This window comes from Castanea sativa, chromosome 4, assembly GCF_040712315.1.
Source record: "Castanea sativa cultivar Marrone di Chiusa Pesio chromosome 4, ASM4071231v1".
Classification (NCBI taxonomy): Eukaryota; Viridiplantae; Streptophyta; class Magnoliopsida; order Fagales; family Fagaceae; genus Castanea; species Castanea sativa.
The window spans coordinates 9039583-9064743 of record NC_134016.1 but is presented as its reverse complement, the minus strand read 5'-3'; the positions used below and the strand labels follow the sequence as shown (position 1 = coordinate 9064743).

The window sequence follows — 25161 nt, the reverse complement described above, 5'->3', positions numbered from 1 at the left end:
AAATTTTCTCCAGGAAGCTCCACTCCTTTAAAGTAACTTGTGGACGGTCCCGAGCTACAAAAAAGACAGTTAGACTAACTTACAAACAAAATCAAATGTTTAAGTGGACGGGAGCTAAAAGCAATTGCATACCCGACGGAGGCATTATGCCCCATGTGGTGTCGACGGGCATATATGTGTCATCCCCTGGACGACACATCCATTCGTCCCCTTTCAAGAAAAAATACCTACTCTTCTAGTCCCTATTGGAGTCGGGTGTATCACAGACAAGCCTCAACAACGGGCTCCTAGCTACAAAACTGTACATTCCTTTTGACTTAATGATCTTCGTGGGACGGTAACAGTGGAAGTATTCTTCCACCGTCAATCTTCGTGCATCGTTGGACATAGCCCCATACAGGACCTCCACGCCTATGAAAATCCTCCAGGCGTTTGGGGAAATCTGTGTGACGGATAGGCCAAGATATTGAAGCAGTCGATGGTGGAGAGAACTTAAAGGGAATCTGAGCCCTGCCTTCAGTGCTTGCTCATAGATCCCAACACCGTTGACCCCCCTGTAGTAACATTTCTCAGACTTGTGGGGAAGACGGAGACGGACGCTGTCAGGAATCTGATACTTGGCCCTGAGTGTTTTGAAATGAGATTCTGTGATTGTGGACCTAAAATCATTGACCGTCCATAAGGGTAGCATGACGAATTCCCTAAGACCGTCCGGACCGATCACAGATTGAACGGGGGGATCGACACCATCTAAGTTGCTTGACGACTCTGAGCTATCCGTCTCCAAACCTTCGTCATCTTGGGAAGGAGAGGTAGCGGACGGATTCCTTTCTTCACTTGAAGTGTCAGGATCTCTTTGACCTGACGGGAATTCGTCATCGTAGCCCGCCCCGTTGCGGACAAACGACTGATTACTCGACGCACTAGACATTACCTACATATATGACGGTAAAACCTAAGACTCTAACAAATCTACAGAAAGTATATTTAAAAAAAAAAAAAAAGGGTTCAAAGCACATATTGGATCGAGATCGAGCAAATATGAAATGACGGATCGACTGGCAGGACAACACGAATGCACATGAAAGTGACGGTGGCGCTCTGATTGCAAATTTTTTATAGGAAGATGAGAATGAAGGAAGAAAAGGCAAGCTTTTATAGAACGAAGGGCACGGAATACGAAGGGACACCTTGTTTCAGGGGAACATCTAATCAGTAAGGACCACGTGTCCTTCGTCATAAATATAGGCCACATGTCCTTCGTTATAAATGAACCTGGGCCGTCATGTCTCAATAGGTTGCCATAAGGACGACTGCCACTCCATGAATCCATCTAGTCTTTAGCGACGGATTCAAGCAGTGAGGGGGCAACTGAAGAGGATAAAAGTATGAGACGGATCTTTCTTCAAAACATACGACGAAGTGGGGTCGAAATGAGGTAGGTGGACGGATTGATACTGCACGGATACATATTGAACGGTGTCAACATTCAGTATCTGTTTGGTATTGATTAGTTGTCATAAATTCTTAGTTGTACGTCGCACGATATGTTTGACTTGGCTTTGCTTTATCTCCACACAAGCGTGTACACCGGGAGTTCTTGTGTTACACGTTTGACCATAATAAAAAGACTCTTGTATGGAAAAAAGCTCGAGACGGAATGGAGAATAAAAAGAGGTATTATCCTAAAAGGAAAGGGTTTCCTGACCAAGGCAGGAATGATAACCCTACACCAATATAAATATCCCAGAAACCCTAGCATCAAGGTACGCATAATTAACTCAACTCTGGCACTTTAGGGTTAAGAAAAAGATTCTAACTTGACCTTTGGCGGGTTTTTGGCCGGCACCACACCGGTGCTCTCTTTTAGGTCTTTTATTTTCTTTTTGCAAGTATTGCCTCGATTTGAGGAAGTACTTGCAGCTTACTGGTGATTGTTCGGCATCATCACGTACCTTTTAAAGAGATTTTCACGATAATTGAATAATTTCCTAGGAAAAGATAATAAACAATAGCAAAATTCATAGTAATGCTTTTAGCCAAAAAGAAAAAACATGTTAATAGAAAAACAGAAATTACATTGGTAAGTAAAAATTAAATATTTAAATAGTTAACCAATTGCCTTCTTTTTCTTATTTAAGTGGAACAGTCTTCAATATGAACAATTTACTCATCACTCTATCACATGATTTTTTTTTTTTTTTTGAGAAGGCTATCACATGTTTTTTACTAATATTAAATGATTTTTTTTAAGGGAATATTAAATGATTTTTAAGTGCTTAAATTGTTAACCTATTAATTATTGTTTTTTCCAAAACCAAAATTGAACTCTCTCATTCAAAATGACAAGAGTCCTTTACAATCTGATTTCTAGGATGATGATAGTAGACGATCAAAATACTCAAAAGGAAGCAGACATTCCAGGTGGAAATGGAAAAAAAAAATGATGAGTTGGTAATTGAAATTAGAAAAATGGTCCAGAGGCCGGAGATTGAACCATCAAAACAATGCCGTATCTACAAGGTCCCGAACCCGCTTCGAAAATGGAATGAAGAAGCCTACACTCCTCAGGTAGTTTCAATTGGCCCTTTTCACCACAAAAACGAAAGATTGAAAGCCATGGAAGAGCATAAAGAGAGATACTTCAGGAGTTTTTTGCAGCGGAGTGAGAAAAACTTGGAGGATTTGGTAGGCGTAATAAGGGACATGGAAGAAAGCATTCGCGGGTGCTATGAAGAAACTATTGGCCTTACTAGTGATAGGTTTGTGAAAATGATATTGCTGGATGCCATCTTCATTCTTGAGCTTTTCATCAGACGTACACGTACTTCAAGAAGTCAGATAAGTGATGATCCTAATGTTGTGGATCCAAGGTCTACTATTCTGAGGGTTGATCACTTGCTATTACTTGAAAATCAGCTTCCATTTTTTGTTATTGAGAAACTATACGACCATGCAATTCCATCTCCCTCCGATTACGGTGGTTTTCGCGAGCTTTCTTTTGACTACTTTCACTACCTCGCGGTTCGTACAGGCCACTCCCAATGTGAAAATGGAACACTTCACTGATCTTATTAGAACCTTTCTGCTACCTCCACTCGAGAAGCTACCAAAAAGAAACAGTAAAGCGCTTACACATTTGTACTCTGCAACAAAGCTCCATGAGGCGGGAGTAAAGTTTGAGGCTGTTAGAAGTACTATTTTGACATAAAATTTGAAAAAGGAGTGTTGAAAATCCCAAACTTTGATATAGAGACCAAGACGGAAGTTATTGCTCGAAACATTATGGCATTAGAGCAAACTCGTTATATAAAAGATGCATACTATACAGATTACTTTGACTTGTTGGATTTTCTCATCAATACTACAGAAGATGTGGATTTGCTTTGTGATAAAAAGATCTTGGTTAATTATCTAGGCGACAACAATGCAGCAACACTTATGATTAACAATCTTAACAAAAGTGTCATAGGGGATTGGGTGAGAGATGATTACTTTGATCTCTGTAAAGAGTTGAATGGTTTCTATGAGAATCCTTGGCACAAAAGGAAGGCAACATTAAAAAGTGATTTTATAACTCTCCTTGGAAAACCGCTTTAACAGTGGCTGCTATTATTCTTCTGGTGCTCACTTTTATACAAACAATATTTTCTATCATCTCAGGAATAAAGGCTAAATAGTTAGGATGGGTGTTCCTTGTTCGATGAAATTGATCTTCTCTGTGTAAAATACACAAATTATGTATTTCTTTCTTTGTTATTATTATTGTTAATGTAATTGGTCTTGCCAATGTAAAATACACAGATTGTTGTGTTTCACCATCCTTGTAGACTACTAGTTTTGTATCTCCACTCTAAAATTTATTGATTGATAAAAAAAATGCCTGGAAGTTTGTAAGCCAACCATCAATAAATACTTCATTGGATGCGTTGAAAAATAAGTAAGTCTGCTATAGTACTACTTGGTGTTGTAGCTTATCAATCTTTAGAAAGCATTCTATACATGTTATCATGATGAAGATTGTGTCGGTAGCTTGTTTCCCAGAAAAGAAAAAGAAAAAAAGATTGTGTCTATAGCTTTGAGCTAGTCCTTACTGGATGGGCTCATGTCTTCCCTTTCGGTCTAGCCCATAAAACAGACCAAAAACTTGTGGTCCCTCTTTACTTGAGTGTTGGCCCATGACCCAAAATCTGAGCTAATTCAATCCTGGGAATTCTTTTGACCATCCATGGGTATGGGTTATATAGGCTTTGACAAATTGAGGGCTTTGTTTAGTGAATGGGCTATTGGGCTAAAATATGGGTTTTATATTAACTGATACAATTTGTGATTAATTTAATGGGCCTGATTTAGTAAAATGTGGTATTTAATTTTCATGGGTATAAGACCTTGGGCTTTGGGCGGACATGGGCTCTTAGATCCTTTGGTCTGAAAAAAATAAAATAAAATAAAATAAACACTCTAACACGGTAATACCTATCAAACGATTTCCCTTTAGATTTCTTTCAGAACCTATCAAATTGTAAAACAAAAAGAAAAAAAGAAAAAGAAGATATATTCATCAGATTTAATGGATCTTTAAGTACGTTTTTCTTTTTCTTTTTTTTTCTTTTTTCCCCTTTTTTTTTTAATTTTATTTTATACGAGCTTTGGGCTGACTTAAGTTCTTATGTCAATGAGTTTTTGCATAAATTGAATCATGAAACTGTAGAATATCAATTTATAATGTTCACTCTATGATGATTGTTTTCATCACTGTGTTAAAATACTTATCAATTTTTTTTATAGACGGAATTTCATACCCCATATATCTTATTTGAGTTGGGGTCGGGTTCTTGCATCCATGGGCAAGCAAGTTTTGCTTCCAAACTTAGTGACTGCAGTGGAAGCAATTGCAACATCTAGGATTGTCACCTTTGCTAAAGAAATTACACTCAATTCTATTGTGTTGGATGGAGACTCGGCGGCTATTATTGATTCTTTGAAGATTGGCGAGATTTTTGTAGCGAATTACAATCACTTGATTGAGAAGGTAAAAGACATTACTGGCTCCTTTGCTATTTGTGGATTTTTTCTTATTAGAAAATAGGATAATTGTACTGCTTATCATATTGCTAAACATGTTAATAATTTTAAAGTGTGAATCCCCTCATCTAAATGCTGTAATCTTAGCGGAGCTAGTTTTTAGTAATAAACTTGCAGCCTCTCTCTCAAAAAAAACTTGCAGCCTTTTTCTCCTAAGTTTAATTATTTTTGGTTAAAAAAAAAAAAGAAAAAAGGTTAAGCTAACTGAAACAATAAAATAAATTATACTGCTAAATCACACATATCCCGCTGAACTATGCGTGTCAATTTGTTATTGGTCCATTGACGCAAAATAGAGGCACCGAACGATATGCACTCTCTGGTCTGTTAAATTTCTCTCTCTTTATTCTCTCTCACAGTTTCACTGCACTTCTTCTCGAAAGTGCCCAAACCCTTCACTGAAACCCCCGCCAGAACTCAGATCTATTCGCCGATATCTCCAAAGGTATCCTCTTACATCTCCTTCTCTCTCTGTCTCTCAATCTCTGTATATATATATATATATATATATATATAATGCAACGTATTCGTATTTTTATTAAATTTCATCTGTATATATTAAATTCCACGCCGACGCCGACGCCGACGCATCACTTCCACGCCGATCTCTCTCTAGTAATGGTTTTTCTGTTTTTTTTTTTTTTTTTGGCTGTGGTTTGATGGGTTCGGGTGGGCAGATCGCCGTCCACCTCCCACGTTTTCCACCGTTCCATGCCGCTGACCTCCCACCTTCGGATCTCTCAATCGGCCACTTTTTATTTAGTTGTGGTGGTTTTTTGGATTGCCTTGTTTTTTTTTTTTTGGTGGATGTGGGTTGAGTTTCATGGGCTGATGTTGGTGGGTTATGGCGGTGGGTGTGGGCTGATTTTGGTGGTTTGGTTGATTTTGGATTTTAGCTATGGTGGGTTGGTTGGTTGGTTGATTTTGGGTTTTGGTTATGGTTGTCGGCGGTGGGCTACTATGGGCAGCGGTGGTGGTGGTGGGCTGTGCAGTATATATTACTGTTTGAAGTTTTTTTTTAGATATTTTAATGTGATGTATATTATATATTATTTTAATGGATGAGACTGAAGAATAAAATATGTGATAAATGGAATAGCGTAAAATGACGTGCTAAAATAATAAAGTAGGTTTTTTAGGGTGTGAAAATGGTATATTTAGGAAGTAGCTGATGAGAATGCTCTTCATACGCACTCTCTGGTCTGTTAAATTTCTCTCTCTTTATTCTGTCTCTCACAGCTTTCACTGCACTTTTAGCGAAAGTGCCCAAACCCTTCATTGAAACCCCGCTGGAGTTCAGATCTATTTGCTGATATCTCCAAAGGTATCCTGTTATATCTCCTTCTCTCTCTCTCTCTCTCTCAATCTCTGTATATATATAATGCAACGTATTCGTATTTTTATTAAATTTCATGTATATATATTTTTGGATTTGGAGTTGAAGATCTGTGTGAGTTTGAAAAAGCCACATGAATTATGAATTTTCTCTCTTGGATTTTGCAGATTTAATGAATTAATGGTTATTTAATTTTCGCTTGGAAATGAACTTAGGTTTTAGTTTCATTTTGGTACTGTAGGTGTTGTATTTAATGGCCATTTTTTTAAAAAAAATTTTGGATTGCATCGAGTTGTTATTAATCTGTTTTGGAAAAGAAAAATGAAAAAAAGGGTTTGGGATAGGAAGAATAAGGTTGTGAGATGAGAAGAATGTTGTGTATTGAATTGCGGCGAATGTATTTGGGTTGAAAAGTGGTTAGGGTAATATGTTGGGTGAGATTTTTAAGAGATACGATGACAATAAAAACAAAACCTTAGTCCCAAAACTATGAGACTAGTTGCAGGAGTTGGGGTAGTGGGGATTTAAATGTAGGTTCTCCTAAGGAGGAGAATTGGATAGTGGGAGAAAGATGTTTAACTATTTGGGAACTAAATAGGATTTAGCAGATTCGGGTTTTCTGCCAAGACCCTTGTAGCTTAGTGGGCATTACTTGGTCTCCTTTATGAGGAGAACCAAGATTCGTATCTCCCCTTCCCCGCTTATTGTAACAATTGAATTATTATAAAAAAAAAAAAAGAAAAAGAACAGATTCTGGTTTTCATGAGCCAGGTAAGTAGCTTTTAGTTTTATGCTTCATTTTAATCGGAAACTGAAAATTTTGGCTGTGAAATTTAGCAATAGTAGCCTCCTTGGATGACTCAAACTTGAGCTGTGCTTTTGGGTGCAATTGTGACCTTGTTTTTTGTTGGGTTCAATTACAGAAATGTACAACAATGTGGGGACCCAGCCTGGGGTGCCAAGACCACCAGTAAATGCAGCAAATGCTCCGCCTAATCCATTTGGGAATGCATTTTATGGAGCTGGTTCTGGGCTTATCAGAGGTGGATTGGGTGCATATGGAGAGAAGATTTTAGGATCAAGCTCTGAATATGTGCAAAGCAATGTAAGTGGCATATACTGTTTGATTTAAGACAAAATTCTTGTTTGAGCTTACAAGGGATATAATATTCTGATAACTTGAATGTTGTCATGTTGGTATTATCAAGTTTGTTCTCAATCTTTTATTATTTGAGTATCTGTATGATGGATTAGAATGCACTTAAGCTCTAGAGGACACTGTCAGTGCGGTTATTGAAGTTGTCAATTAGACTTCTAGGTTGCAACTATTTTTGAGGGAAATCAACATCTTTTTAATGTAATATGCATAAGCTTAGGTGAAATTATGGTACTGAAGTCAAGGTAGTCAAAGGCGAGAGGCGACCTTAAGGCGCCAAGGCCTTGTATCGCCCGAGGCGTGAGGCGACAAAAAGGCACTAGCCCGAGTAAAGCGGGTCGCCAAATTCTTAATATATTTATTATACATATAGAACTTAAATCATATGTACCTAGTGTATTATAATATTATAATGAAGTGTTTTTCAATGTGTAGCATGAAGAAATTAGGTATATTAAATTATTTCAATATAAGATTAACATGGTTTAGGCTTTATTAGTTAGTTCTAATAATACGTTTTACAATAAGCTTCTATATAACAATAAGTCTTACAAAACAAATTTGTAAATTAATTTAACTAACAATAGGTGTTATAACATGCCTTTTGAAATTAATAGTTTAAAAATAGGTTTCACAACAAACTTCTATAAAAAAAATTTTAAAAAAATAGAAATTAAAAAAAAAAAAAAAAAAAACTTGAGGCTCTCGCCTTAGTGCCTTTTCATGACTTAAGGTGGTTGCCTTGCTTGCCTAGGCTCTAAAGGCAAGCGCCTCACTAAAGGCGTGTCGCCTTAGAGCCTTTGAGGCACCTTAGTAGCGCCTCGCCTCGCCTGGGCGCCTAGGCGAGCGCCCGGCTCACCTTTGACTACACTGACTGAAGTACATACCCTATGATCTGAATGATCTTGGGAGCTATAGAATTGGCAAAGTTTGAACTTTGTTTTTTAAAACTGTCCATTCAGGGGTAGTGTTATCTTCCATATAAATTCCAAAGAAAATTAAAAATTTCATTAGTTACTTTCCTTTTCAAATCAAAATATATGACTGCCTTCCTCTTTAACATTTGTTAGGGAAAACATAACACACCAAAAGTAATACTCAAAAACATATCACAATCACAACCATCAACAAACTCTTAAATCTTAATAAATTCAGGATTGGGTTTGTAGATATTTTTTCAATCAATCTGGGTTGAACCAGGGTCATGCACATGTAGTCCTGTTATTCTGTCCCACTAAGCTCATATACTCCATTACCTCTTTCACTACTTCTTCCCTTGTTATTTTCGACCTTCCTTTGCTCCATTTCTCTCCAACTTGAAGTTGAAACCTAAAACATTTCGAAGTCATTTATTTTAAGTTGTGCAAAATACATTAAAATTATATATTTTATTATTATTATTATTATTATTATTATTTATTTATTTTTATGGATATCGCCCTTGTATTTTAATTAAGGCATCACAAATTTAACAAAAACAGCAAAATTACATTTACCTAGGAATCAAGTTTGCCAGGAATTAGCCCAAAGCAAGAGAAAACAAAACCTGGGAATCAGTGCCAAGCTAACAAAGGAAAAACTCCAACAATAAACTTTATTACTCAAGAAAATTGTAAAACAACACTGATCCCTGGATTCTTTAAATAGAGTTCCAAACTTATTATCCTATCAGGAAAAGAAAATAGTTTTACTAACCTAGTAAGAAGAGGAATTAAATTCCCTAAGCAAATAGGAAAAGAAAACAAGGTTTAACCAATTACGTAACTTAAAGAAATTAAACAAATTGTAGACACAAGTTGATTAACCCTTAGGCCATATGTTAGCAGGCTCCATCCATAAGGCCACTGGTTGGGCCGTTTTCTTCATGTGTCTGCGTCCATATTCCATTAGTCTGCATAATTGGAGGCCTGTATCTAGTGTCTGTACCAATAACTGTCATGAAATCATTGAGTTTGTGCCTTAAATATCTGGGTTCTCTTAAAGGAAAGTACTTTTTTTTTCAGGTGCATTCTTGATACATGTTTTTCGTCTATATTGATATTTTGTTTCAAACTAAACAGATAAGTAGGTACTTCTCGGATCCCCAATACTATTTCCAAGTGAATGACCAGTATGTGAGGAACAAATTGAAGGTTGTTCTGTTTCCATTCCTGCACAGGGTAAGCAATGTTCATGCTCTGTTTTCTTGTAGCAAACTTTTTCTTTCCATGATAGTTATATCTTTTTTGCTTATTTTCCTTTTCTCCAGGGCCATTGGACCCGGATAACTGAGCCAGTAGGGGGCAGGCTGTCTTATAAGCCCCCAATTTATGATATAAATGCACCAGACCTCTACATTCCATTTATGGCATTTGGTACCTACGTTGTTCTTGCTGGCTTCTCATTGGGTCTTAATGGAAAGTATGTGACTGAATTTTTTTTCTTTTACTGTAATAATTAATCTTCCTCTTTTATTCTAATCACAGGAAATTAATTTTCCCTCATTCTGTTAGCATTCAAAGTGAACACATTTGTGTATGGTTGTCTGTTGCTCTTTCTTTTCAGTGTGTGTTATTTAATAAGTTTGTTAGGTCTCTCATCTACAACAAAAAACATGTACTATGTAGTAGTCATATTCTGTTCCCCCTGTGTAGTATCACATTTTTCAAGTTTTTGTGGTCACAGTTTAATTCACCATATCATTGTTTTATGATATGATCAGCATTGAATTAGTTCCTCTCCTCAGAATTGGTAACTGTTTTTGTTTAAAAAATTATTGAGTATTTCCAAAGTGGTGATATTAATAGTCACTATGGCACTATTATTCAAGCTATTTTCATTTTAAAGCTTAACATCTATACCGAAAAGGCTATAGTTTGTAAATGACAGAGATGTCTTACTGTGATGGCATTTATGATGGTAGAGTTGGTAAGAGGTGTTTGGTTGCCTGTTGGCAACGGCAATCACCATAGCTTCTATTGTGAACTTTGGGATTATAAATGTATAAGCATGTCTTCTTTTATTTATTTATGTCTCTGCCATAGGGCTTGTGTTTTTGTTTTGTCCTCCCATCTTGAGTGTCAGCAAAAGCTGGAATACCTTCACGGATTATGCCCAAAAATATTTATAGGTTTATTTTTCTTTTCATTGAATATCCTTGTGTTAGAAAGGGACTTGGAACTGTGAATTGGAGTACCAAATACCAAATGGGTCTGATACAGCTCAGACTTGGACCCCTTTAGCAGGCCAGACAACCTTGTTTTACAGATTGGACCATTATTCTCCCAAGACCTGCATGTTATTGGGGTAGATGTTCCCATTTGCAATCAATCATAAAACTTGTATAGTTATGAAGTTTCACTAAGTAGAAGTGTTGATTGATAATTGATTCCAACTCCCACAATTGAGGGAATCTTGAATTGTCCTCTTCTGTTTTGTTGTAGAAATCTTCTGGATATGACAATTTCTTCTCTTTACTCTTAAGTAGCAGTTGAAGGTTTTGTTTGCATTGTGCTGCTTTGATTCTGGATAGCCACCCAACTTCCTCATAATCATTATGCAAATTCTAATTCAGTGCCTTCAGATTTAGGTTTATAGTTATAATTTGGGTGTAGTCTCCTTTTAATGTTATAAAGTTAAACTCGAATTGTTTAATTTTCATAATAATTTGTTGCCCAATCCCTTTATTTCCTTTTTCTCTTCTTGCCTGCAAATTTTCTTAAATATTTATGTATATTGCCAGGTTTAGCCCAGAAGCTCTGAACTGGTTGTTTATCAAGGGATTGCTTGGGTGGTTTATGCAAGTCATACTTCTGAAATTAACACTGCTGTCATTGGGTAGTGGGGAGGCACCCTTGCTGGACATTGTGGCTTACGCAGGGTATGCTTTCACAGGCATGTGTTTGGCTGTCCTTGGGAAGATTATCTGGGGATACTCTTACTATTTTATTATGCCTTGTACCTGCTTATGCATGGGAATCTTTTTGGTGAAGACAATGAAGAGAGTCCTCTTTGCAGAGGTGAGGAGTTATGATTCAAGCAAGCATCACTATCTCCTGCTCTTTATAGCTCTGGCTCAGTTCCCACTTTTCACATGGCTTGGCAACATTACTGTTAACTGGTTTCTATAAATTGCTTCCTTTTACAATGTAGAAACAGCTTGTGTTTATAGCAGTTTTTAAAGTGTTGTTGTCAATTTTCTTGGTTTTATATTAACTGACCATTCTTTGCTCCCAGATTCAGCAATCATTTTGAAACTTTCTTCTTTTGGTTTGTTTCCTGTTTGCGGTTGTTTTAGGAAATGTACAAGTTAACTTCAGAAGCATTTATACCGAGAATTGGGAACACACCTAACCAGAAATTAATTAATGAATGAATAAAAGATCCGTTTATGGTCTTCACATTCATAATTATTTGATTTTATTGGTTGAAAGTTAAACAAGCTTTTCTACTTTGGATAATGACATGGATTTACTAAAAAAAACTGTTAAATTTCCCTAATTACTCCATGATGCCATTGTGTTCTGATGAATTTCTTATCCATTGATCTGCTGAATTGCTTACCCACCACGATTGTTCTGTTCACCACATTCTGAAGTTGATCTTTGCCCTCCACGACACAGAGGCATGTCCCTTGGACACCTAAGGCAGTTGTTTGCAAGACTACCTGTTATGCTTGCTGCGTGATGGATGAATTCTGGTGGTAGATTTCCTGACAGAAAGTTGTTATCCAAGTACAGAGCTCTCCATGGTCGCCCTGGTTTGGCTCCATATTCGCTTGGTATTGGACCAGAGAACAGATTATGTGCCAGATTAAGTGTGCTTAAATTCTGAATTGTGACCAAATTGACAGGCAAATTACCATGAAAGTGGTTATTTTCTGCATCAAGCACCTCAAGCGGGGTCTCTTCTCCAAAGAAGTTGACAGTCTCTATTGCGGTGAAGCGGTTGAGTGAAACATTAAGGTAAACCAGCCTAGGCAGTAAAAGGATATCCTTGCTGATGGTATCTGAAAGTCTGTTGTCACTTGCATCTAGCCTCCTAAGGTGTGTGAGCCTCTTAACTGGAGAAATATGACCTGAAAGTAAATTATGGCTTAGGGATAGTGATCTCAATCTCATAGGAAAAATTGGCAAATTTCCACGGAACTGGTTGGTACCCAGATCTAAAGTTTGCAGCTGCCATAACCCTATGAGGTCAGGGATTGTTCCAGCGAATCCATTGTTTGACAAGCTCAGGTACGTCAAGCTTCGTAATCCAGAGATAGTGGTTGGAATGGAGCCCCAGAGCCTGTTTCCTGAAAGGTCTATATATTCAAGATTCTTAAGCGAAGGGATTGCTCTAGGAATGACGCCTGTGAAGTAATTATCCGCCAGTGAAAGTCTGGCGAGCTTTTTAAGATTGGAGATATTTGGAATTGGTCCTCGAAATTTGTTCTTGTCTAGACTGAGGATGGTGAGCTCAGTTAGGTTTCCGATTGATGGTGTCAAAAACCCATCATATCCAATTCCATCGAGATCAAGTGCCGTGATTCTCTGAGAAGAATTGTCTAGAGGATTACTACATAAAATTCCTAGAAACTGTCCTCCCATAACTTGGCATGGATCCAAGTTGAAATCCCAAGTATTAAGGTATGATGTTGGAGAAATTGAGCTTGGATCAATGCTACGCTTCAAGGCACGAAGTACTTCAATATCAGCATCTAGTGTTAATGAATGGGTAAGCCTTGGAATAGAAATGAAAACTGTGGTGACAATAACATAATGGAAACTAAGGGAGAAGAGAGAGGGCAATAGCCTAGCCATTACTTCAACTGTTCAATGGTAGCTGGTTTATTGTGAGATTGTTGGTATGGCTGGTTTCCCAAATGCTCCTTATATTGGCCTTAAACCCCGTTGTGATGGATGACATAACTGCAAAGAACCTGTAATTGAGGAAATAGTTATTCAAGTAAATTCCCAGGCCATGCCAAGAACTTGGGGTACTTATTACATTTGAAATCTTTAAAAGAATGTTGGAAGATGGGTGGTGCTTTCATTTGTTTTTAGACAACTAAACCTACCTTTTCTTAAACAATTTTGTAATCTTCTCGTTGCTCTTACCGGTCATTGACTGCCACATAAAGACGCCCAAACACATGGTGCAAAAAACTAAACAACTGTTAGGTGGACTACTGTTGATGCCACAGGACATGACTCTTTCACATGATACATAATCTTCCATTCTAATCTCAATTGTGCACCCTAAGATCAAGTTCAAGTGAGAAAATATCTCATGTATCCGATATATGTATCTTCTTTTTTATAGTGTGAAACTTACAATCATATTGATACACATACTGTGAGAGGAATGATACATATATTGAATATATAAGATAATTATTGAGTTTGAAGACCGACTAGTTTTAGTTTAACTATTTATGTTTTCACTTTAAGAGAGAGAGAGAGAATATTCAAATCTAAAAAAGTGGAGCGGAATGGGGAAAAAAGTATTTAGTTTAGCTATGCATGTTGTCACTTTCAGATTGAGAAAAAAAATATCTCATGTATCCGATATATGTATCTTATTTTTTATAGGGTGTGAAACCTACAATTATATTGACACACATACTGTGAGAGAAATGATACATATATTAGATACATAAGATAATTATTGAGTTTAAAGACTGACCAATCTTAGTTTAACTATGTATGTTGTTACTTTGAAAGAGAGAGAGAGAGAGAGAGCCCTTGTTTCAAATATGGAGACAGCCCTCCCGCCCAACCCTTTGCTTGCTTTATAATTCTTTTTTTTTCTTTTTTTCTTTTTTTCGCGAGATTTGCTTGCTTTATAATTGAGTTCGGTGTTTTTTTTTTTTTAAATAAAAAAAATCACTTTTTCGGTGTATCAAATAAAAATTTAGTATATTATTTAGTCCTAAGAATAGAAACAAATCGCTTTTTTTAAATCATACAAATTCAAGTTAGATTATAATTGAGGTCTTTATTTTCTTTTTTCTTTTTTCAAATTTGATTTAATCACACATACATGCTCAAACGTAATTATAAATGTGTTTGCTATTTTGAATGAAAGGTGAGGGAAAATTTTAACATTTTTTAAAATATTACTAAAATTAAAATTACAAAGAAAAAATCAAAAAAAATTTTTATAGATTTTTTAGTGTCATAAATTTTGTTTTGGATGTTACATTTGATATAAAATTGAATAATTCATGTATTATTGAGTAACTGGAAAACTTTAAAGCTAAAATAAAATTATAGAATATTTCTTGATTCAATTTCACACTTTCGATTTTTTTAACATCATAAATTTTTTTTTATATACAATTTTTTTATTATAAAATTGAATAAATCATAAATGTTTTTTAGATACTATATTTTTTATAAAATTGAAGAATATATTATTGAGTAAATGAAATATTTATAAGCTATCAATTTAAATTGAGCATTTCTATGATATATGAAGCATATTTTATGCTATAATCACGAGTTATGATAACTTTATTGAAAATTAAAATCTACCTCTTAAATATTAATTTTAATTTTGAAACAATGACTTCATTTACCAGTCAGTTTTAACAGGTATTTTTTATTAATAAAAAAATAAAAATAAAAACACAACTTTTTAGAACTTTTCACATTTTATTTTATTATATACACACACCCACACACAAACAATTATACTTGCACCAATTTTTAGTAAATAAATAAGTGGTAAAAAGATGCTTTCAAACCCACATTAATAGAACCAGCACTTACTATATATATATATATCAACGTTTCCTGTGGTCGTTATTCCAAAAATCTTGTTCCGCCAAAAAAAAACTTGAGTACGCCTTTCGACTTTTCCAAAGACAAACAATTTTCCAGTTGGGCAATGTACAATTTCTAGTGTTTTTCTACAGAAAAGCAGTGTGTAAATAAACTAGCAAAGAAGGCAAAGAAATTATTTCTTCCCAATACAGGAAATATGCTTGTTTGACAACAATGGATTTTGTGTTAAAACTTAAAAGGCAGAAATGATACAAGCTATCCAAGAAACTAGTATTAAAAAAATGTGGTCAATCATAAGTTTAGGCCAATATTAACAATGTGGTCATATTTCCCTATCTTGTCAAAACTGAGGCATTTTCTTACCCCTTCCATATAGAAGATCATAATATGTTGGCCATTATTGACAACTTCCTGGAGATCGTGTGTAACTATTAAGATATAAATTAGAAAAAATACTAAGGTAAATCAGCAAAATTGAAACAACTGGATGGATTGACAAATATTTACATCAAGAAAATGGGTGAGATGAAGCACCAATTTCGGCCATTACTAACTGCAACACCAGCATCCCCAGTGTTTGTACTTGCCGGAGAGAGGCATGCTCCAAGTCCCCCATGAAATAGTTCTATCCAGCAGTGCCATTGACACCAGTAACAAGTAATTGCTGGCAAATAACCTCAGTTTCAGAGTCTCTATTTCCAGCAGCTTCCTGAGATTTACACCTAATCTAAAAAGAGCCGGCAATCAAAAAGGGTTTCTCACAAAAACCAGATTCATGAGCTGAAATCTGTGGAGGTTGTTGTCCTCAATGCAATGTGCTGTCCATAAGCATCTTAGTGGCAACTCTGACTATTCAGTCATCATGCTGTCAACTGCCTTTGCATCATGACCATTACCAGAATCATCTGAAATGTTATCATGAACACCATCATCTTGGACACCATTATCCGCAGAGAGTAGGTTCTCATCCATGCTGTCATTCCCACTTTTCAATTCCATTCCTTCATTCTCCTTGATGACACCAGAAATTTTAATCATATCAACAACTTGTGACTCAACGGGCAAGGATATAGCTGAGGAGGTCTTGGTTTCAGAATCAGGAGTATTGGAAACTGTAGGCTCAAGATCATTATTTGCAAGACCATCTTGATGGGTCACTGTGCATTGCTCCAGAAACTCCCTAGTTGACGGAGGAAAATCAATGGATAGTGGCTCCACATCCATCATATTTTCATCGCAATCTTTATCTTGAAACCCATTTACATCACTGGAATCAACTTTGGACGGGAGATGCTTACTTCTTGTATTGTCCAAACCTCTGTCTCCATTCTCGGAAAAGACATTGCTTGCAACAACCTCATCAACAGAATATAGTCCAGGTGGGGAAATACAGATGGATGATGGCTCAACATCCATCTCGGGACAACGAATTTCTTCTCCAACAGTCTCACCAGAGATGCGATTTCCACTAGAAGCCAAATCATTCAGTTCATCACACACATCACCGCTAATAATGTGAGGAGCATCATTTACATCCCCACAATTCTCATCATGAGCTGATACATCCTCATTCATGCAGTTACTTTCATTTACTAATTCTGTATCTTGGTTAGTAAGAACCATCTCAACAGTTTCTTGCTCGATGTTATCTACAGTTTGACTCTGAATGGGATCTAAAGCAGTCTGACTGCTATCTAAATCAACAAGTACATTCAACTGCTTTTGTACACTAACTGCTAAAGAAATAGCATGATCACGAATCAAAGAATCATGGGGTTGGCAGTGTAGCATGTCAATCAATGCCTTGTGGTACTGGAATATGCTGATAGATGGCATAGTAGATCCTCGTTTACGGCAAAGATTAATAACTTTGAACATATGCTCACACATATTGCCCATTTCTGCCCAAGTGCAATTGCAAATACCAAACTGTGAACCAGGATTCCAGACAACACATACTTTATCCTTAACAAGCTGGTCGGCAACTTTTGCACATCCACCTTGTATGATAACATCAGAGTCTGGAATCTTCAATGCTTTGCGCCAAGATGTTAAACCACTCCTCCACTCATCTTTCCAATATCGTGCAAAATCATCCTTCCCCGAGTACTCATCAAGCCAGAAGTAAGAATGCACTTTTGTACCCAACTTATCAACCAACCAATCAGCACGTTGATAAACACCAGGGTCCTTCTCATTCAACAACCTAAGCTTCATCTGGCTGTGATAAAACTCCATTGCTGCACATGTCTCCTGGCTCGCAAGTGGAAGAGATTTTAGTGCCGCAGTCCATGCTCCTGAGTCAGAACAAAGTCTCAAGTCAGTAATTTCTTAATAAAAGAAAGCAGACTTACATAGAAAAGCCAATGGACTCCATAATATTTTAGAGCAAGACTTCATATCTTTCACCTCATACGATCAAGTTGATCTTTAATAATTAAGATTACTAATTCATTGGGTGACCAAATCTTAGGAACCCAAACCAAGTACAAATATACATAAATACATACCTACACATACACAATCTTGATCAATAATTGGAAATGGTCACCCATTCAACAGTGTAAATTAGCAGTTTGGCAGTGAATGTGGAAGACTGCAATAAAATATATATATATATATATATTTATGTATATATTTTATAAGTGGGATAAACAATATATATTTTCCCTTCACTAACACAAGGGAAAGAATTCCTCCATTTAGAAAAGACAGTGACCAACCTATTCTAGGATACCATATCGCCTTAAAGTAATCCATAAAATCTGACTCATCAATAAAATCTTCCAATAAATCCTCAAACAAATTAACGGTTCCTTGTCCTCGGCAGATGTTATCCACTGCCTGCTCAAGCCGTCTTGATATCTCGACTTGCATCTTAGTTTCCAAACATTTCTTTACTAAGTTTTTATGCCACGCATGACGGACCCGCCAGAAGCATATCAGTACAGAGCACTCAAACACATCCCTGAGAAAAATGCGTGAAACATATATAAATCCAACAATTCAAGCATGTACAATTCATTAAGAATATAGAAGAAGTCACAGCCACCATGCTAAAAGGTCTGGCTCCACTACAGTAAATTTTCAGCATGCTTATTAATCCAGGTTACCCAAGTCAAACTCATATATTGGACTAGAACCACCAAAAATTATTGTTAATTTGTCCTTTCAGCTTGATCAATGCAAATCTTTTGTCATATGCAACTATATATGAAATATAATACTTCCAATGGTTAGAAACATATTACTGAAGCTACTTTTGAGTCATAAAATACAATAAGAGATGAAGCACCAACAAGATAGTCTAAATCAATAAGCATGTACACCCTATATTTAGGAGCTTTGAAATGGGAATGTTAAGGGTTGGTCACTGATTTTGATTTTGATTTTGTGTACCAAAACCCTACCTATATTTATGATAAAACTTAAGCAAGTGCTTCATAAACATGTGAATCAAGTTATTGTGTAACCAGCTTCCCATTGATGCAGGAAAATGAACTCTCAAAAGGGGACTTGGTGCTTTAGGGAACAAAAGGATGGGCAGGACCCTAGGAATCACCGCATAGGGTTTGCTTGAAATCACCATTAAGTGATGAAAGTAGAAAATAGAAACGTATGAATCAGCACCTAGGGTTACTTGGAATCATCATCAAACATGAGATACAGGTAGGAACCTAGAAATCTAGGCTTCCTTGGAATCACCACCAAGCACTAGAAGTAATCTTCCAACACAAATTTCATTAATTTAGGATCAACTGCATTTTCAGAGCCTTAAAATAGGCCTCCCAAACTACATCATAGAAGGAAAGGATATAACTTGAAATTGATTACATTAAATACAAAAACAAATTAAATATTAAAAAGTCTTACCATCCATTAGCATCAATCTATGTTAACTGTGATCAATCAGGTTAATGGGCATATTTGGTGTCTACTCCACCACCCCTATATGGAGAAATTATTCAGTCCTCCTGGAGGACCATGTTAGTAATGCCTAATGGTCCTCCCATCCAATAATAAAATTTCATGTGTATCTTAATCACAACCCTAATCACAATATTGAATTAAATAAATAAATAAAAACCTTTCACGAGAACAGCTAACATCATTGTTGCCTTCTTCAACTCTGGTGTTTGCAGATTCCTTACACAAGAATGCTTGGGTAAAGCGAACTAAAAGCCAACCCACACCAGCATTGTGGTGTAATGAACTTGCAGGTATGAAAGTTGAAGGAGGCAGCAGTGATAGTAGGCATTGCCATGGACTTTTTATTTTATTTTGTAAATGCTGTGATTAGGATTTGACTTAATTAGTTTGAACACATGGAATTTTATTTTATTTTATTTTTGGATAGGTAAAAACATGGCATTTTATTATTGAGTGGGAGGACCACTAGGCATTGCTGAACTGGTCCTCCTAGAGGACTGAATAATTTCTCCCCTATAAGCCAATGAGATCCATGGAATAATTTTCTACCAAAATGTTTATTAAATTATATAGTTATTAATATACAGTTTGGAATGTGAGTGGTCAACTTAGCAACCAACCTGATTGTAAGGACATCAACTAGAGGATCATCCACAATGAACCCAGCCAATTTCCAAGTAGGATCTTTTGTGCGAACTCTATTGTAAAGAGCCCTCATCCATCTATGCACATCTGAACTTGCAAACCTGGGTGCTATAATCCAAGCTACAGGGATTGCCTTGTTGTCCGAGTTGAATACAACAAGGCTGTGAATCGGATACTAGATGAATTTGCAAAAAGCACAGTTAGTTTCTAAGGACACTAAGGACTTAGGCTACATGAACTTTAAAAAAAAATAATGATATAAATAAAATAAAATCAGACCTTCAATTTGTTTGTTCCAAACCTTGAATCAGAAGCCAGAAGGCTGCAATTGCCAAACTGAATCATTTGCTGTAACTGCCACTCTGTTTGAATTCCCAAAGTGAAAGGCTCTGAATCAGAGAAATCTTCATAAAAGAAAACATGATTCTGATGGCTTGCAACCCACATGCCGATGCTGACTGCATCATCTGCATCAAGTTCATATGTAGAACGTCGGATGCTCCTCTCCTGTCTTCGAACATACCGGTGGCTTAACTGGTCATCACGGTTACTTGGCCCACCTTGTCTTACTACCGATTCACTGTGTCTTTGCATTATTGTCTCCACAGAAACCCCAACATGTAGTAGAGATAAGACCCGCAGACGGAGATCCTCTGATATGTATGGAGCAAACATAGCACGCGTTCCAGCAGCCTTAGTATCCTGTGGACCATGGCATGGCAACCCCTTCTTATCTACATGTTTATCTTCAGTATATATGATTAGTGCTACTGACGGTTCAGCAATCAAGCGTTTCACGATAAAGTGGCACGTGCACCCTCTCTTAGTATTTGGTCGACCAGCATTTTTCTTCTTTGGGACATAAGTTGTCCTACTGGGTCGTACAATGCCACCCTTACGGTGGTCATCAGGACCAAAGGAACACCAATACCTTCACAATCAACAAGCTATGTGAAAACTCATGATGTACTAGTTACCAGGAACTCCTCTAAAGGAACAAGTTTGAACTTACAGAATATATTCAAGAATGCCATCAACCTTTGGCTTGCACGTCATCTCTGGACGTCGTCGTCGCCTTGCTTCAACATGAAATCTTGATGGACAGTCTTTATTTTCTGATTCACCCTTTACAAAATCATTCACTCTAGCAAAGGGGATTAGAGCAACTCTATCGATTTTGTCACGCCAACCTTCCACCCTTGACCACACGAGGTCAGCAGCAGAAAATTCCAAGGTTGGAGGATTCTGTACAGGAAGGGATAAAATCTCATCCCACCTGGCCATCTGCAACTTACACAGCCAAAAATAAAAAGACAATAGTATCAAATCAACCAACTAGGTCTATTTGCTTCTGTTCTTTCAAAAGAACAGCTCTTTAAAACCCCCACTATTTTCTAGATACAACTATTTCAAACACCAATTTTTCAAAAGGGCACTGAAAAAAAAAATCTGTACCAAGCTGACAATTATTTAGCCAAAGATTAATCTTTTTAAAAACTCACATTTTTCTGGGTACACCTTTTTCAAACATGACTTTTGCAAAAAAGCTACAAAATAAGTTGAAAGAGAACTAAACTAACAATAAACGCACATATCATAACATCCAAAGAAGCAAAAACAGCAGGCGCAAGACATGTTTGATAATGAATCCTTGAACAATGTTAGCAAAAGGTGGCACAACACAAACAAATGGCAATTACCCAATTCAAACATAAAAATCAACAAATACACTTAGAAGTAGAACACACACACAAAACAGAGCATCATACCCCATCATCAATCATCCAAATTTTCACACACATCTCATCATGGAAAACCGAAACAGAAAAAGGGTACCTTCGGTTTTGCTTGCCGGACCTTCAATCGGAGACCACGGTTGAAGAAGAAGAAGTGGTTTGGTTTGGTTTGGCTTTTCTGGGGTTTAGGATTAGGGTTTAAGCTGGGTGGGGTGGCACTGTGGTTTTGCACTATCTACAGTCACAAAGAAACGGTTGCAAATGAAGGGAGAGAGGCTCCCCCTCCTGTTTAAAACTCTCCCATTCTCTCCCATTTTTTATATAGATGAAGGACACGTGGCATATAAACAATCTAAAGGCTAAAAATATGCCATGTCATTCTCTCAATTTTTTTTGTCTCTTGTTTTTTTTCTTCTTTTCAAGCATGGAAAATTCACAGATAAATCCCAGCATCAATAAAAGTTCATGTGTTCCAATCGACGGAAAGGCAAGTCCTGCGTCTTCGCCATCATTTCCGATGGCTCTGTCCTATTTTTGCTGCAAAGTCGTTGTAAGAGTAAAGACGCATCATCTCCAATGGCTCCGTCCTGTTTTGCTCAAAGTCGTTGTTTGTTGCTGCATCAGTGGTGGTGGGTTTGCAAGGAGATTGGTGAAGGGTGCGGGCAGTTAAGAATAAAAATATATTTTGTAACGTGTTTTATTGTCTACCGTTAGATTTGTTACTTGCCACGTGTTCTCCATCTGTATTAAAATGGGAGGAAATATGAGAGTTTTTAAAGGGGAGGGGAGGCTCTCCCGCAAATGAATATTTCTATTTTATACCCTTTTAAAATTTAACCACTTGTCTTATTAAATAACTCAATTAAAGCTGTTAACAAATAGTATTTGTTTCTCTGTTTTTCAAAACTCTAAATTCAATAATAAAATAACAATTCAACGTCACAGTCACATATTCACAAAGAAATAGCATTGATTTAGTATTAAACAAAACCTCAAAATACCAACAAAAAAAAAAAAAAAAAGAAAGAAGAGAGAGGGTTAAGGGACTGTGGAGTGGAGGCTATGAGAATAAGAGTGAAAACGTGTGGGCTGTGGGGGCATGTAGGGTAGGGTTTTTAACTTTTGTTTTTATAGTATAATTAGATTGAGTTTAATTAGATATTAGATATCTAATTAGTAATTAGTTTAATTATAGTTACTTAATCTAATGATAAAATGCAAAAATTGAAAAGGCCGGATTATCCTATTAAAAAAAAAAAAAAAGGCTGGATCATATGAAAAAAAAAAAAGAAAAAGCCCAACAATCTTTAAAAAAAATGAAAAGGTCAAATATGTATAGGAGGCCCAAATATTTATAAAATATATTATAATATGATTCAGTTCGGTTTTGGCCGGTTTAGTGCATTCAATCTTGCCACCAAAACCTAACCGAATATTTTCAATTTTTAAAAATTGAAAACTGAAAGCGAACCGAACCAAAACTGAACCAAAATTTTGGCAACCATTCGGTTAGTTTTTTCAATTTTTCGGTTTTGTGCACACCCCTAACAGTCAAAAAGAAGCGATAGCAAATGAATATCTTTATTTTATTCCCTTTCAAAATTTAGCCACCTGTCTCACTAAATAACTCAACTAACGGTGTTAATAAACATCGTATGTTTATCTCTTTCTTTTGTTAGAGAACTTAACCACATCCAAAACAAACCTAATCCCCAAACTCATATAAAATCAAACGAGAGAAGAGGATAATAGATAAATTAAAGGAAACTAGAGAACAGACAAAGGAGAAGGAGGAGGAGGAGGATCGGTGTGCTTTGTTGCCTAAGATGGAGGCAAAGCTCATGAGTTTCAGGCTTTCAGACCTGGGCTAGACTTCAGTGAGAAGAGAGAACCCAAAAGAGACACCATAAGAGTGGCTAATGGTGGCCTACTATGGCCGCCCCTAGACAGGAGCCATGGAGATCCGATAGTGGAGAGAATGAGAGATCTTCAAGAGTTTGAGATGAGAGTGAGATAATGGAGGAATATGGTTAACAAAATTAGAGAAAGAGAAGGTGTTAACACCATTAGCTAAGTTCTTTTAACAAGATAGATGGTTAGGGTTCCAATTAACTCAATTGATAAAGACTCTAATTCTTGAAAGTATTCACATCAAGGATGTGAAAAATGCTAAAAAGTCATTTTAACACTAAACCACCACAAAAAAAAAAAAAACCCTTTACATCAATTTTTTTAATCCAAAAAAATTTCAGCAACTTGTTATAGCAAGTTGCTATATTTTTTAATTTATTTCTTTCGTTCTCTCTGACTCGTGACTCTCTCTTCTCTCTGCAAAATTACCTCTCTTCTCTTTCTCCCATGCCTTGGTTCGTCGGTTGTGGTTCGACAGTTCATGGGTCTGATTTGGTGGGTGAGGTCACACGATACTTTTGTGGGTCTGATTTAGTGGGGTTGGTGGGTTTGATTTGGTGGATCTCTATGGCTAGTGGGTTTTGGTTGTTTTGTCTCGGTGGGTCTCGGTTGTTTTTGTCTTAGTGGTGTTTCTTAGCAGCATTGGGTTGCTAGGTTGCTCGATAGATCTCGGTGGTGCTGTGATTGGTTGTGTCGTGGGTTGTGCTATGGGTTGAGGCCAGTTGTTGTGGGTTTGTGGTGGCTTGGATGGTGAAAGTGAGTGGGTTGAGTTGGTTTTGTTGTGTGTTAAGACCGATGATTGGTTGTGTTGTGGGTTGAGGCTAGTGGGTTGAGGTTGTTGGTTCTGGGTTTGTGGTGGTGAGGGTGAGTGGGTGATAAGAATAAAAAAGAATTATAAATCATAAATAAATAATATTTTAATGAAATGTTAGAACAAATAAAACCTTTTATGTTGAGTTTATTATAAAGTAAAGTGTTAAAATAGATAAAATAGTGTTTTGGGATGCTGCTAAAAACTATATTTTTTTAACATTCTTGATGTGAATGCTTTGAATAAAAGACTTGAAATTCAATCTCCACCTACACCAAAAACCGATTGATGTCTTGGTATGATGATAAAGAACTATCATCAGATAGCTGAATTTTAAAAATGGTATCTAATACTGTACTTAAGTTTTACTCTTCAAATATATATATGTGTGTGTGTGGCTGAAAAATATATTTATTTGAGTGTAATGTTAATGTAAGGACCGAGTTGAAAAATGCTAAAAAAATTATTAAAATATACCATTGTCCCTAAAATTTAGTTCCTACAATTTAAAGTCTTGGCTTTTTTGTCCCAACAAACCTAATTAAAGGGAACATTTTTTTTAGACATAGAATACTTTTTTTTTAGAATAAATACAGTGCATATTATTAATAAAGGAGGCTATTGAAATTAGCTTGAAAAACAGGAATAATGTTAGGTGCAACATCTTCCATCCAGACAATCATATGGGAAGAACAAATAGTTCTTCGTGCAAGTGAATGTGCTACAATATTACAAAGCCTGCTTACATGAGAAAAATTAAAATCAATGAAAGATTGGGAGACAATGTGCTACACATCAGT

The 25161-nt window shown here is 36.4% G+C and overlaps 3 protein-coding genes and 1 pseudogene across 6 annotated transcripts; 2 read left to right on the top strand and 2 right to left on the bottom strand.

Moving 5' to 3' along the window:
* Nucleotides 1-2342: 2342 nt before the first annotated feature.
* On the top strand, nt 2343-3680 carry LOC142632412 (UPF0481 protein At3g47200-like; annotated as a pseudogene).
* Nucleotides 3681-5355: 1675 nt separating this feature from the next.
* Nucleotides 5356-11835, top strand: LOC142631532 (uncharacterized). 3 transcript variants are annotated; one of them, XM_075805700.1, is made up of 6 exons: nt 5356-5530; nt 6325-6409; nt 7345-7526; nt 9638-9736; nt 9826-9977; nt 11299-11835. In XM_075805700.1, the coding sequence occupies exons 3-6, from the start codon at nt 7347-7349 to the stop codon at nt 11684-11686; spliced, it is 819 nt and encodes a 272-aa protein (XP_075661815.1). In that variant the 5' UTR covers nt 5356-5530; nt 6325-6409; nt 7345-7346; the 3' UTR covers nt 11687-11835. The 3 variants fall into 3 exon arrangements, with proteins under 3 accessions (XP_075661815.1, XP_075661817.1, XP_075661816.1); XM_075805701.1 differs by having other exon boundaries at nt 5453-5530; nt 6343-6409; XM_075805702.1 differs by lacking the exon at nt 6325-6409 and having other exon boundaries at nt 5395-5530.
* Nucleotides 11836-11986: 151 nt separating this feature from the next.
* LOC142632410 (uncharacterized) lies at nt 11987-13360 on the bottom strand. The gene has a single exon (XM_075806820.1). The coding sequence runs from the start codon at nt 13358-13360 to the stop codon at nt 12116-12118; it is 1245 nt and encodes a 414-aa protein (XP_075662935.1). The 3' UTR covers nt 11987-12115.
* A 2214-nt stretch (nt 13361-15574) lies between these two features.
* Nucleotides 15575-22288, bottom strand: LOC142631894 (uncharacterized). 2 transcript variants are annotated; one of them, XM_075806241.1, is made up of 6 exons: nt 21740-22288; nt 20916-21193; nt 20183-20834; nt 19879-20078; nt 18052-18296; nt 15575-17625 (listed from the first exon to the last, which is right to left on the bottom strand). In XM_075806241.1, the coding sequence occupies exons 2-6, from the start codon at nt 21185-21187 to the stop codon at nt 16178-16180; spliced, it is 2817 nt and encodes a 938-aa protein (XP_075662356.1). In that variant the 5' UTR covers nt 21188-21193; nt 21740-22288; the 3' UTR covers nt 15575-16177. The 2 variants fall into 2 exon arrangements, with proteins under 2 accessions (XP_075662356.1, XP_075662355.1); XM_075806240.1 differs by having other exon boundaries at nt 20916-21187.
* Nucleotides 22289-25161: the final 2873 nt, after the last annotated feature.

Coding starts and splice junctions, on each gene's coding strand:
- LOC142631532 (XM_075805700.1), top strand. CDS start 7,347: ATGTACAACAATGTGGGGACCCAGCCTGGGGTGCCAAGACCACCAGTA. Junction 7,527..9,637: donor CTGAATATGTGCAAAGCAAT/GTAAGTGGCATA, acceptor CAAACTAAACAG/ATAAGTAGGTACTTCTCGGA. Junction 9,978..11,298: donor TCATTGGGTCTTAATGGAAA/GTATGTGACTGA, acceptor GTATATTGCCAG/GTTTAGCCCAGAAGCTCTGA.
- LOC142632410 (XM_075806820.1), bottom strand. CDS start 13,360: ATGGCTAGGCTATTGCCCTCTCTCTTCTCCCTTAGTTTCCATTATGTT.
- LOC142631894 (XM_075806241.1), bottom strand. CDS start 21,187: ATGGCCAGGTGGGATGAGATTTTATCCCTTCCTGTACAGAATCCTCCA. Junction 18,297..19,878: donor GTTGATGTCCTTACAATCAG/GTTGGTTGCTAA, acceptor CATTTTTCTCAG/GGATGTGTTTGAGTGCTCTG. Junction 17,626..18,051: donor GATATGGTATCCTAGAATAG/GTTGGTCACTGT, acceptor GTTCTGACTCAG/GAGCATGGACTGCGGCACTA.